This window comes from Hyla sarda, unplaced genomic scaffold (genome assembly GCF_029499605.1).
Source record: "Hyla sarda isolate aHylSar1 unplaced genomic scaffold, aHylSar1.hap1 scaffold_2404, whole genome shotgun sequence".
NCBI lineage: Eukaryota > Metazoa > Chordata > Amphibia > Anura > Hylidae > Hyla > Hyla sarda.
The window spans coordinates 28,495-41,611 of NW_026609090.1; the positions used below are offsets into that span (position 1 = coordinate 28,495).

At 52.8% G+C, this 13,117-nt stretch overlaps 1 protein-coding gene across 1 annotated transcript; it reads right to left on the reverse strand.

Annotated features, from left to right (window-relative positions):
* Positions 1-529: 529 nt before the first annotated feature.
* LOC130322949 (regulatory-associated protein of mTOR-like) lies at positions 530-13,057 on the reverse strand. The gene is made up of 5 exons (XM_056553120.1): positions 12,933-13,057; positions 12,429-12,515; positions 12,233-12,349; positions 7,936-8,065; positions 530-1,678 (listed from the first exon to the last, which is right to left on the reverse strand). Exons 1-5 carry the CDS (start codon positions 12,947-12,949, stop codon positions 1,610-1,612), a joined length of 420 nt encoding a protein of 139 aa, XP_056409095.1. The 5' UTR covers positions 12,950-13,057; the 3' UTR covers positions 530-1,609.
* Between the last annotated feature and the right edge of the window lie 60 nt (positions 13,058-13,117).

Consider the following 13,117-nt stretch of genomic DNA (forward strand, 5'->3'; position numbering starts at 1 on the left):
TGTGTGGGGGGGGTCCATGTATATCACTATAATAATGTGGGGGGGGTCCATGTATATCACTATAATAATGGGGGGGGGTCCATGTATATCACTATAATAATGTGTGGGGGGGGGGTCCATGTATATCACTATAATAATGGGGGGGGGTCCATGTATATCACTATAATAATGTGGGGGGGGGTCCATGTATATCACTATAATAATGGGGGGGGGGGGGTCCATGTATATCACTATAATGATGTGGGGGGGGGGGTCCATGTATATCACTATAATAATGTTGGGGGGGGGGTCCATGTATATCACTATAATAATGGGGGGAGACTTCACATATAAATATTGTCAGTCTCTATGTGATGAAGATTTGCGCGTCTCCTTGACAACCATCCCTCAGCTCTTTCTTACAGTCGCGCTGTGTCCCCAGTCAGTGGCAGGTTCGGGCCCCCGACTCCTCTCCGAACCTTTATTTCTCTGATCTCGTCGTCTCCTTACGGATTTTTCCTCCAACAAAAGACACAGACAGGAGTTTAGTTTTTTTTTTATTAACGTTTAATGAATGTTCCTCCTCTAATCCCTGCAGGGCACTGGCTCCCCTCCTCCATTAGTGGTGGTGAAATAAATAGGCGACATCTTGGTATTGTCCTTGTCTGAAGAACAATAGTCACGTGTATCATATATTTCGGGACATCGACCTCTCGGCTCCGGACATCCGTCCCTTTTATTTTTAGTTTATTTTATTTTTTTCATAAAAACCTGAAACTTTTAGTTACAACAGTGTAAACAGCGAAGGCCCAGACTGGGGACTCAGGAGGATTTGGTGACAAAGTGCAACGTGACCAGGGGGTCTATGGGCCGAACTGGATCAACCGGTTACCAAGCTGCAAATTACAAAAAAGAAAAAATAACAACAAGGTGTGTGATGGCGGCTCTGATGGCGGTCTCTGCCGTTTCCGCCGCCGTGCGGAAGGATCTGTAGATATAATGGACTCCGTGGTAAATATAACTGATGCCTTGTGGTGTGAACGGGCGCCGTCCCATCTCCCCAGAAATGAACTGTGGCCCCTTTTTTTCTACACAGTGATAAGACGTCTCAATCAATACTTGGCCCCTCCCCCTCCCTGTATCAATTAATTACAAAGATAAAAGGGAGCTCTAAGGTCACGTTGGCCAGAACAGCCCTGACATGTAACTGCTGGTGTGATGAACGTCTCCGCGACCACAGAGGCTGACCGGAACGTTGTGTGCGTCAGCTCCACCAGGTCCTTACCGTTCCTTCAGGGAGCCGCCACCACTAAAGGAATCATTTACCCCAAGTGCCCTCAACATGGAGACCAGAGCATGTCCCGCCAAGTACGCCAAATGTTAGGTGGTCACACATGTATACAGCCCCCCCTCTAATTGGCTGTTTAGAAATAAAATCAACAAAATCAAAATAAGAAGGAGGAGGAGTCGATGGGAGGAGCCTGTGACCTCTGAACAGTCCTGCCCTTGGTTCTTCCTTTCAGAGAGGTCTTCAGGTTATAAGAAGCAGCATTCCATGTCGTCATCAAGGTCCAAAACAGAGGAGGATCAGGAAGGAAGCCATAAGGCCAGTCCGTGCCTCCTCTCGTGGTTATCTCACCCGCTTCTCCACCGAGTATATAGACATGTAGTAATCGTTACTGCCGACAGCCAGGTGGGGCTACAGGGAAGAAGAGACTATAGTCAGACATGTTCAGGACCAGTAATGGCCGCATATAGAAGGGCCAATGGGGCTACAGGGAAGAAGAGACTATAGTCAGACGTGTTCAGGACCAGTAATGGCCGCATATAGAAGGGCCAATGGGGCTACAGGGAAGAAGAGACTATAGTCAGACGTGTTCAGGACCAGTAATGGCCGCATATAGAAGGGCCAATGGGGCTACAGGGAAGAAGAGACTATAGTCAGACGTGTTCAGGACCAGTAATGGCCACATATAGAAGGGCCAATGGGGCTACAGGGAAGAAGAGATTATAGTCAGACATGTTCAGGACCAGTAATGGCCGTATATAGAAGGGCCAATGGGGCTACAGGGAAGAAGAGACTATAGTCAGACGTGTTCAGGACCAGTAATGGCCACATATAGAAGGGCCAATGGGGCTACAGGGAAGAAGAGACTATAGTCAGACGTGTTCAGGACCAGTAATGGCCACATATAGAAGGGCCAATGGGGCTACAGGGAAGAAGAGACTATAGTCAGACGTGTTCAGGACCAGTAATGGCCGTATATAGAAGGGCCAATGGGGCTACAGGGAAGAAGAGACTATAGTCAGACATGTTCAGGACCAGTAATGGCCGTATATAGAAGGGCCAATGGGGCTACAGGGAAGAAGAGACTATAGTCAGACGTGTTCAGGACCAGTAATGGCCGTATATAGAAGGGCCAATGGGGCTACAGGGAAGAAGAGACTATAGTCAGACATGTTCAGGACCAGTAATGGCCGCATATAGAAGGGCCAATGGGGCTACAGGGAAGAAGAGACTATAGTCAGACATGTTCAGGACCAGTAATGGCCGCATATAGAAGGGCCAATGGGGCTACAGGGAAGAAGAGACTATAGTCAGACGTGTTCAGGACCAGTAATGGCCACATATAGAAGGGCCAATGGGGCTACAGGGAAGAAGAGACTATAGTCAGACATGTTCAGGACCAGTAATGGCCGCATATAGAAGGGCCAATGGGGCTACAGGGAAGAAGAGACTATAGTCAGACGTGTTCAGGACCAGTAAAGGCCGCATATAGAAGGGCCAATGGGGCTACAGGGAAGAAGAGACTATAGTCAGACGTGTTCAGGACCAGTAAAGGCCACATATAGAAGGGCCAATGGGGCTACAGGGAAGAAGAGATTATAGTCAGACGTGTTCAGGACCAGTAATGGCCGCATATAGAAGGGCCAATGGGGCTACAGGGAAGAAGAGACTATAGTCAGACGTGTTCAGGACCAGTAAAGGCCACATATAGAAGGGCCAATGGGGCTACAGGGAAGAAGAGATTATAGTCAGACATGTTCAGGACCAGTAATGGCCGCATATAGAAGGGCCAATGGGGCTACAGGGAAGAAGAGACTATAGTCAGACGTGTTCAGGACCAGTAATGACCGTATATAGAAGGGCCAATGTGGCTACAGGGAAGAAGAGACTATAGTCAGACATGTTCAGGACCAGTAATGGCCGCATATAGAAGGGCCAATGGGGCTACAGGGAAGAAGAGACTATAGTCAGACATGTTCAGGACCAGTAATGGCCGCATATAGAAGGGCCAATGGGGCTACAGGGAAGAAGAGACTATAGTCAGACATGTTCAGGACCAGTAATGGCCGCATATAGAAGGGCCAATGGGGCTACAGGGAAGAAGAGATTATAGTCAGACATGTTCAGGACCAGTAATGGCCACATATAGAAGGGCCAATGGGGCTACAGGGAAGAAGAGACTATAGTCAGACATGTTCAGGACCAGTAATGACCGTATATAGAAGGGCCAATGGGGCTACAGGGAAGAAGAGACTATAGTCAGACGTGTTCAGGACCAGTAATGGCCACATATAGAAGGGCCAATGGGGCTACAGGGAAGAAGAGACTATAGTCAGACATGTTCAGGACCAGTAATGACCGTATATAGAAGGGCCAATGGGGCTACAGGGAAGAAGAGACTATAGTCAGACATGTTCAGGACCAGTAATGGCCGCATATAGAAGAAGCGATGGGGGGTGGTGGGTGGTCGGAGAAGTGATGGGGGAGTGGTCGGAGAAGGGATGGGGAAGCTGGGGGTGGGCGGAGAGGGGATGGGGGAGCGATGGGTTGGCGGAGAAGGGATGGGGGAGCGGGGGTGTGCGGAGAAGCGGTCGGTGGGCGGAGAAGCGATTGGGGGGAGTGGTGGGTGGTCGGAGAAGCGATGGGGGAGTGGTAGGTGGGCAGAGAAGCGATGGGGGGAGTGGTGAGTGGGTGGAGAAGCAATGGGGGGAGAAGTTGGTGGGCAGAGAAGCGATGGGGGAGAAGTTGGTGGGCAGAGAAGCGATGGGGGAGTGGTGGGTGGGCGGAGAGGCGATGGGGGGAGTGGTGGGGGGGAGGATAAGCGATGGGGGTGGGCGAAGAAGCGATGGGGGAGGGGTGGGTGGAAAAGCGGGGGTGTGCGGAGAAGCGGTCGGTGGGCGGAGAAGCGATTGGGGGGAGTGGTGGGTGGTCGGAGAAGCGATGGGGGAGTGGTAGGTGGGCAGAGAAGCGATGGGGGGAGTGGTGAGTGGGTGGAGAAGCAATGGGGGGAGAAGTTGGTGGGCAGAGAAGCGATGGGGGAGTGGTGGGTGGGCGGAGAGGCGATAGGGGGAGTGGTGGGGGGGAGGATAAGCGATGGGGGTGGGCGAAGAAGCGATGGGGGAGGGGTGGGTGGAAAAGCGATGGGGGAGCGGTGGGGGGGGGGTGTTGAAGCGATGGGGGGAGTGGTGGGTGGGCAGAAAAGCCATGGGGGAGTGGTGGGTGGTCGGAGAAGCGATGGGGGGAGTGGTGGGTGGGAGGAAAAGCGATGGGGGAGCAAGGGGTGGGCGGAGAGGTGATGGGGGAGTGGTGGGTGGGCAGAGAAGCAATGGGGGGAGTGGTTGGTGAAGCAATGGTGGGGAGTGGTTGGTGGACGGAGAAGTGATGGGGGGTGGGCGGAGAAGCGATGGGGGAGCGGAGGGTGGGCGGAAAAGCGATGCCAGAGCTGGGGTATGTGCGAAGAAGCGATGGGGGGAGTGATGGGTGGGCGGAGAAGTGATGGGGGAGTGGTGGGTGGGCGGAGAAGTAATGGGGGAGCAGGGGGTTGGCGGAGAAGCGAAGCGGGTGCGGGGGGGGGTGGATGGAGAAGTGATGGGGGAGTGGTGGATGGAGAAGTGATGGGGGAGTGGTGGGTGGGCGGAGAACTGATGGGGGAGCGGGGGGTTGGCGGAGAAGCGATGCTGGAGTGGGGGGGGGCGCGTCGAAGTGATGGGGGAGTGGTGGGTGGGCGGAGAAGTGATGGGGGAGTGATGGGTGGGCATAGAAGTGATGGGAGAGCGGGGGGGGTGGGCGGAGACGTGATGGGGGAGTGGTGGGTGGGCGGAGAAGTGATGGGCGAGAGGTGGGTGGGCGGAGAAGTGATGGGAGAGCGGGGAGGGTGGGGTGGGCGGAGACGTGATGGGGGAGCGGGGGGTGGGTGGAGAAGTGATGGGCGAGAGGTGGGTGGGCGGAGAAGTGATGGGAGAGCGGGGGGTGGGTGGAGAAGTGATGGGGGAGCGGGGGGGTGGGGTGGGCGGAGACGTGATGGGGGAGCAGGGGGTGGGCATAGAAGCGATGCAGGGAGGGGGGATGGTTGTCTCATCCATTGTTCAGGGGGCGGACCTTGGACCCATGGATTTCTATGTTAGTATCAGAAATCCATGGGTTTGACGGCCGCCCCCTGCACCCCTTATCCTCCCCGATTCTCCACTGTAAGAGAGGGGCGGGGTGGGGGTGTGCTGATGGAGAAGCCAATCAGCACCAAGCAGGCACAGAGGGGGAGTGACGGACATTATGTCATTATTATTCCTAAAGGGTCGGTGACAAAACTCCCCACATTCCTGACCACTCCCTCCGCCGCCATATACCCCAGACAGTGGGCGGGATCAGCTGACCTGACTATAAGGAGTATGGGGCCCCATTAGATCGGAGGGTGGTCACATGTAGTTGGACCAGGAGGGGCAGCTTCTAGAACCTTCCAACCACAGACTGTGAAACCTATTGTATCTGATAATACGGGCAGGAGATAGAAACACCAAACCAACACCATGGATACGGCCCCGGCGCCCTCCGGACACCGCCCAGACACCCTCCGAACGCCCCCAGACACCGCCCAGACACCCTCCGAACGCCCCCCAGACACCCTCCGAACGCCCCCCCAGACACCATTCAGAAACCCTCCGGACCCCCCGGACACCCTTCAGAAACCCTCCGGACCCCCCGGACACCCTTCAGAAACCCTCCGGACCCCCCTGGACACCCTTCAGAAACCCTCCGGACCCCCCTGGACACCCTTCAGAAACCCTCCGGACCCCCCTGGACACCCTTCAGAAACCCTCCGGACCCCCCTGGACACCCTTCAGAAACCCTCCGGACCCCCCTGGACACCCTTCAGAAACCCTCCGGACCCCCCTGGACACCCTTCAGAAACCCTCCGGACCCCCCTGGACACCCTTCAGAAACCCTCCGGACCCCCCTGGACACCCTTCAGAAACCCTCCGGACCCCCCTGGACACCCTTCAGAAACCCTCCGGACCCCCCTGGACACCCTTCAGAAACCCTCCGGACCCCCCTGGACACCCTTCAGAAACCCTCCGGACCCCCCTGGACACCCTTCAGAAACCCTCCGGACCCCCCTGGACACCCTTCAGAAACCCTCCGGACCCCCCTGGACACCTTTCAGAAACCCTCCGGACCCCCCTGGACACCTTTCAGAAACCCTCCGGACCCCCTGGACATCCTTCAGAAACCCTCCGGACCCCCCTGGACACCCTTCAGAAACCCTCCGGACCCCCCTGGACACCCTTCAGAAACCCTCCGGACCCCCCTGGACACCTTTCAGAAACCCTCCGGACCCCCCTGGACACCTTTCAGAAACCCTCCGGACCCCCCTGGACACCTTTCAGAAACCCTCCGGACCCCCCTGGACACCCTTCAGAAACCCTCCGGACCCCCCTGGACACCCTTCAGAAATCCTCCGGACCCCCTGGACATCCTTCAGAAACCCTCCGGACCCCCTGGACACCCTTCAGAAACCCTCCGGACCCCCCTGGACACCCTTCAGAAACCCTCCGGACCCCCCTGGACACCCTTCAGAAACCCTCCGGACCCCCCTGGACACCCTTCAGAAACCCTCCGGACCCCCTTGGACACCCTTCAGAAACCCTCCGGACCCCCCTGGACACCCTTCAGAAACCCTCCGGACCCCCCTGGACACCCTTCAGAAACCCTCCGGACCCCCCTGGACACCCTTCATAAACCCTCCGGACCCCCCTGGACACCCTTCAGAAACCCTCCGGACCCCCCTGGACACCCTTCAGAAACCCTCCGGACCCCCCTGGACACCCTTCAGAAACCCTCCGGACCCCCCTGGACACCCTTCAGAAACCCTCCGGACCCCCCTGGACACCCATCAGAAACCCTCCGGACCCCCTGGACACCCTTCAAAAACCCTCCGGACCCCCCTGGACACCTTTCAGAAACCCTCCGGACCCCCCTGGACACCCTTCAGAAACCCTCCGGACCCCACTGGACACCCTTCAGAAATCCTCCGGACCCCCTGGACATCCTTCAGAAACCCTCCGGACCCCCTGGACACCCTTCAGAAACCCTCCGGACCCCCCTGGACACCCTTCAGAAATCCTCCGGACCCCCTGGACATCCTTCAGAAACCCTCCGGACCCCCTGGACACCCATCAGAAACCCTCCGGAACCCCTGGACACCTTTCAGAAACCCTCCGGACCCCCCTGGACACCCTTCAGAAACCCTCCGGACCCCCCTGGACACCCTTCAGAAATCCTCCGGACCCCCTGGACATCCTTCAGAAACCCTCCGGACCCCCTGGACACCCTTCAGAAACCCTCCGGACCCCCCTGGACACCCTTCAGAAATCCTCCGGACCCCCCTGGACACCCTTCAGAAATCCTCCGGACCCCCTGGACATCCCTCAGAAACCCTCCGGACCCCCTGGACACCCTTCAGAAACCCTCCGGACCCCCCTGGACACCCTTCAGAAACCCTCCGGACCCCCCTGGACACCCTTCAGAAACCCTCCGGACCCCCCTGGACACCCTTCAGAAACCCTCCGGACCCCCCTGGACACCCTTCAGAAACCCTCCGGACCCCCCTGGACATCCTTCAGAAACCCTCCGGACCCCCTTGGACACCCTTCAGAAACCCTCCGGACACTTACCCAGTAGGGGTGGAAGGCCAGGCAGCTGATGGCTCCGATTCTTTGGCCCATGAATCCATCGTAGTATTTAATGTTACTGATCAGGTCTCCGCTGCCATTGTATATAGCGATAAACTGGTTCATAGAACCACTGGAAGAGATAGAATCATGTATCACACACACAGAGCACGGGAATGACATATCACACACACAGAGCACGGGAATGACATATCACACACACAGAGCACGGGAATGACATATCACACACACAGAGCACGGGAATGACATATCACACACACAGAGCACGGGAATTACATATCACACACAGAGCACGGGAATGACATATCACACACACAGAGCACGGGAATGACATATCACACACACAGAGCACGGGAATGACATATAACACACACAGAGCACGGGAATTACATATCACACACAGAGCACGGGAATGACATATCACAGAGCACGGGAATGACATATCACACACACAGAGCACGGGAATGACATATCACACACACAGAGCACGGGAATGACATATCACACACACAGAGCACGGGAATGACATATCACACACACAGAGCACGGGAATGACATATCACACACACAGAGCACGGGAATGACATATCACACACACAGAGCACGGGAATGACATATCACACACACAGAGCACGGGAATGACATATCACACACACAGAGCACGGGAATGACATATCACACACACAGAGCACGGGAATGACATATCACACACACAGAGCACGGGAATGACATATCACACACACAGAGCACGGGAATGACATATCACACACACAGAGCACGGGAATGACATATCACACACACAGAGCACGGGAATGACATATCACAGAGCACGGGAATGACATATAACACACACAGAGCACGGGAATGACATATAACACACAGAGCACGGGAATGACATATCACACACACAGAGCACGGGAATGACATATCACACACACAGAGCACGGGAATGACATATCACACACACAGAGCACGGGAATGACATATCACACACACAGAGCACGGGAATGACATATCACACACACAGAGCACGGGAATGACATATCACACACACAGAGCACGGGAATGACATATCACACACACAGAGCACGGGAATGACATATAACACACAGAGCACGGGAATTACATATCACACACAGAGCACGGGAATGACATATCACATAGAGCACGGGAATGACATATCACACACACAGAGCACGGGAATGACATATCACACACACAGAGCACGGGAATGACATATCACACACACAGAGCACGGGAATGACATATCACACACACACAGAGCACGGAAATGACATATCACACACACAGAGCACGGGAATGACATATCACACACACAGAGCACGGGAATTACATATCACACACAGAGCACGGGAATGACATATCACACACACAGAGCACGGGAATGACATATCACACACACAGAGCACGGGAATGACATATAACACACACAGAGCACGGGAATTACATATCACACACAGAGCACGGGAATGACATATCACAGAGCACGGGAATGACATATCACACACACAGAGCACGGGAATGACATATCACACACACAGAGCACGGGAATGACATATCACACACACAGAGCACGGGAATGACATATCACACACACAGAGCACGGGAATGACATAACACACACAGAGCACGGGAATTACATATCACACACACAGAGCACGGGAATGACATATCACACACACAGAGCACGGGAATGACATATCACACACAGAGCACGGGAATGACATATCACACACACAGAGCACGGGAATGACATATCACACACACAGAGCACGGGAATGACATATCACACACACAGAGCACGGGAATGACATATCACACACACAGAGCACGGGAATGACATATCACACACACAGAGCACGGGAATGACATATCACACACACAGAGCACGGGAATTACATATCACACACAGAGCACGGGAATGACATATCACATAGAGCACGGGAATGACATATCACACACACAGAGCACGGGAATGACATATCACACACACAGAGCACGGGAATGACATAACACACACAGAGCACGAGAATGACATATCACACACACAGAGCACGGGAATGACATATAACACACAGAGCACGGGAATTACATATCACACACAGAGCACGGGAATGACATATCACATAGAGCACGGGAATGACATATCACACACACAGAGCACGGGAATGACATATCACACACACAGAGCACGGGAATGACATATAACACACAGAGCACGGGAATTACATATCACACACAGAGCACGGGAATGACATATCACATAGAGCACGGGAATGACATATCACACACACAGAGCACGGGAATGACATATCACACACACAGAGCACGGGAATGACATATCACACACACAGAGCACGGGAATGACATATCACACACACAGAGCACGGGAATGACATATCACACACACAGAGCACGGGAATGACATATAACACACACAGAGCATGGGAATGACATATCACACACACAGAGCACGGGAATGACATATAACACACACACAGAGCACGGGAATGACATATCCCACACAGAGCACGGGAATGACATATAACACACACAGAGCACGGGAATGACATAACACACACAGAGCACGAGAATGACATATCATACACAGAGCACGGGAATGACATATCACACACACAGAGCACGGGAATGACATAACACACACAGAGCACGGGAATTACATACAACACACACAGAGCACGGGAATGACATATAACACACACAGAGCACGGGAATTACATATCACACACAGAGCACGGGAATGACATTCCCATGCTCTCTGTGTTATATGTCATTCCCGTGCTCTGTGTGTGTTATATGTCATTCCCATGCTCTGTGTGTGTGATATGTCATTCCCGTGCTCTGTGTGTGTGATATGTCATTTCCATGCTCTGTGTGTGTGATATGTCATTCCCGTGCTCTGTGTGTGTGATATGTCATTCCCGTGCTCTGTGTGTGTGTGATATGTCATTCCCGTGCTCTGTGTGTGATACGTAATTCCCGTGCTCTTTGTGTGTGATATGTAATTCCCGTGCTCTGTGTGTGATATGTAATTCCCGTGCTCCGTGTGTTATGTCATTCCCGTGCTCTGTGTGTGTGTTATGTCATTCCCGTGCTCTGTGTGATATGTCATTCCCGTGCTCTGTGTGTGATATGTCATTCCCGTGCTCTGTGTGTGATATGTCATTCCCATGCTCTGTGTGTGTTATATGTCATTCCCGTGCTCTGTGTGTGTTATATGACATATCACACACAGAGCACGGGAATGACATATCACACACAGAGCACGGGAATGACATATAACACACACAGAGCACGGGAATTACATATCACACACAGAGCACGGGAATTACATACCACACACAGAACACGGGAATTACATATCACACACAGAGCACGGGAATGACATATCACACACACAAAGCACGGGAATTACATATCACACACACAGAGCACGGGAATTAAATTTAACACACACAGAGCACGGGAATTACATATCACACACAGAGCACGGGAATTACATACCACACACAGAGCACGGGAATTACATATAACACACACAGAGCACAGGAATTAAATATAACACACACAGAGCACGGGAATTACATATAGCACACACAGAGCACGGGAATTACATACCACACACAGAGCACAGGAAATACATATCACACACAGAGCACTGGAATTACATACCACACACAGAGCACGGGAATTACATATCACACACAGAGCACGGGAATTACATATCACACACAGAGCACGGGAATTACATACCACACACAGAGCACGGGAATTAAATTTAACACACACAGAGCACGGGAATTACATATAACACACACAAAGCACGGGAATTACATATAACACACACAAAGCACGGGAATTACATATCACACACAGAGCACGGGAATTACATATCACACACAGAGCACGGGAATTACATATAACACACACAGAGCACGGGAAATACATCACAAACAGAGCATGGGAATTACATACCACACACAGAGCGCAGGAATTACATATAGCACACACAGAGCACGGGAATTACATATAACACACACAGAGCACGGGAATGACATATATCACACACAGAGCACGGGAAATACATCACAAACAGAGCATGGGAATTACATACCACACACAGAGCGCAGGAATTACATATACCACACACAGAGCGCAGGAATTACATATAACACACACAGAGCATGGGAATTACATATAACACACAGAGCACGGGTGACAGGACGCAGAGACGTACCAAGCGAACAGGTTTGCCTGGGGGTGGTAGTCCAGTGCGGTCAGACCTTTGATAATCTGTAACGTGTTTATCGACTCTGGCATCCTGAGGTCAAAGAATCGCACGTCGCCGTTGACGCTGTGTGCGGAGAATATGGAGTTTTAGAGAGATAAATGTAAGACGCGGCCATGAAATACACATAAATAAAGACACTTACCTGACACTCAGGATCTTCCCATCCATCTCTTTTTGGAGATGGGTTTTGACCACCCAGGCGGCGTGCTCCCGATACGTCATGACGCGGCTGAAAACACAGGTAGGGTTAAAGTGCGACAATGTTCACCCGGTCCGGTATCTAGTTCCACACCAGCCATAACATATCTCCTCGGCTCCATAGAGTCTACATGTTTATTGTCTTATGGAGAAGAGGGAGCGGGAGCTGCCAGACATATCCGGCATCATCCATCAGCAGGAGGACAAAGGGACGAATCCTCAGCTGTGCATGGGCGGATTACGTTTCTGTCACATCGAGGGGGAATTAACGATTCTTACTCCAGAAGACTGGTGTCAAAAAAGTCCCAGATATTTTGTGTAACACTAGAGAAGTGATGAATTCATGAGCAAAATGGGGCGTAAGCTAAAATTTACAGCAGAAATCGAGCCGGCGCCCGATGGATCTAAAGGGGTCGTATCGCAAAAACTGCAAAAAAGGGAACATTACCAATCGTTCTGTGACATCCGGCGATCAAAGACACGAACAGAACCGTCCCCCAAGCCGGCCACAATGAGAGAGCGATGGGAGTCACAGGACAGACTGGTCACACAGCTGTCCGCACCGGTGGGGATGTCCTGTGGAGAGATAATAGTGTCATGTATGGTAACAGGCCCAATATCAGGTGACTGTAC

What these genes read in the sequence shown, in the direction of transcription:
- LOC130322949 (XM_056553120.1), bottom strand. An exon ending in GGGAAGATCCTGAGTGTCAG is followed by an intron (nt 12,350 to 12,428) that starts GTAAGTGTCTTT and finishes CTCCGCACACAG; the next exon opens with CGTCAACGGCGACGTGCGAT. An exon ending in CAGGCAAACCTGTTCGCTTG is followed by an intron (nt 8,066 to 12,232) that starts GTACGTCTCTGC and finishes TATCTCTTCCAG; the next exon opens with TGGTTCTATGAACCAGTTTA.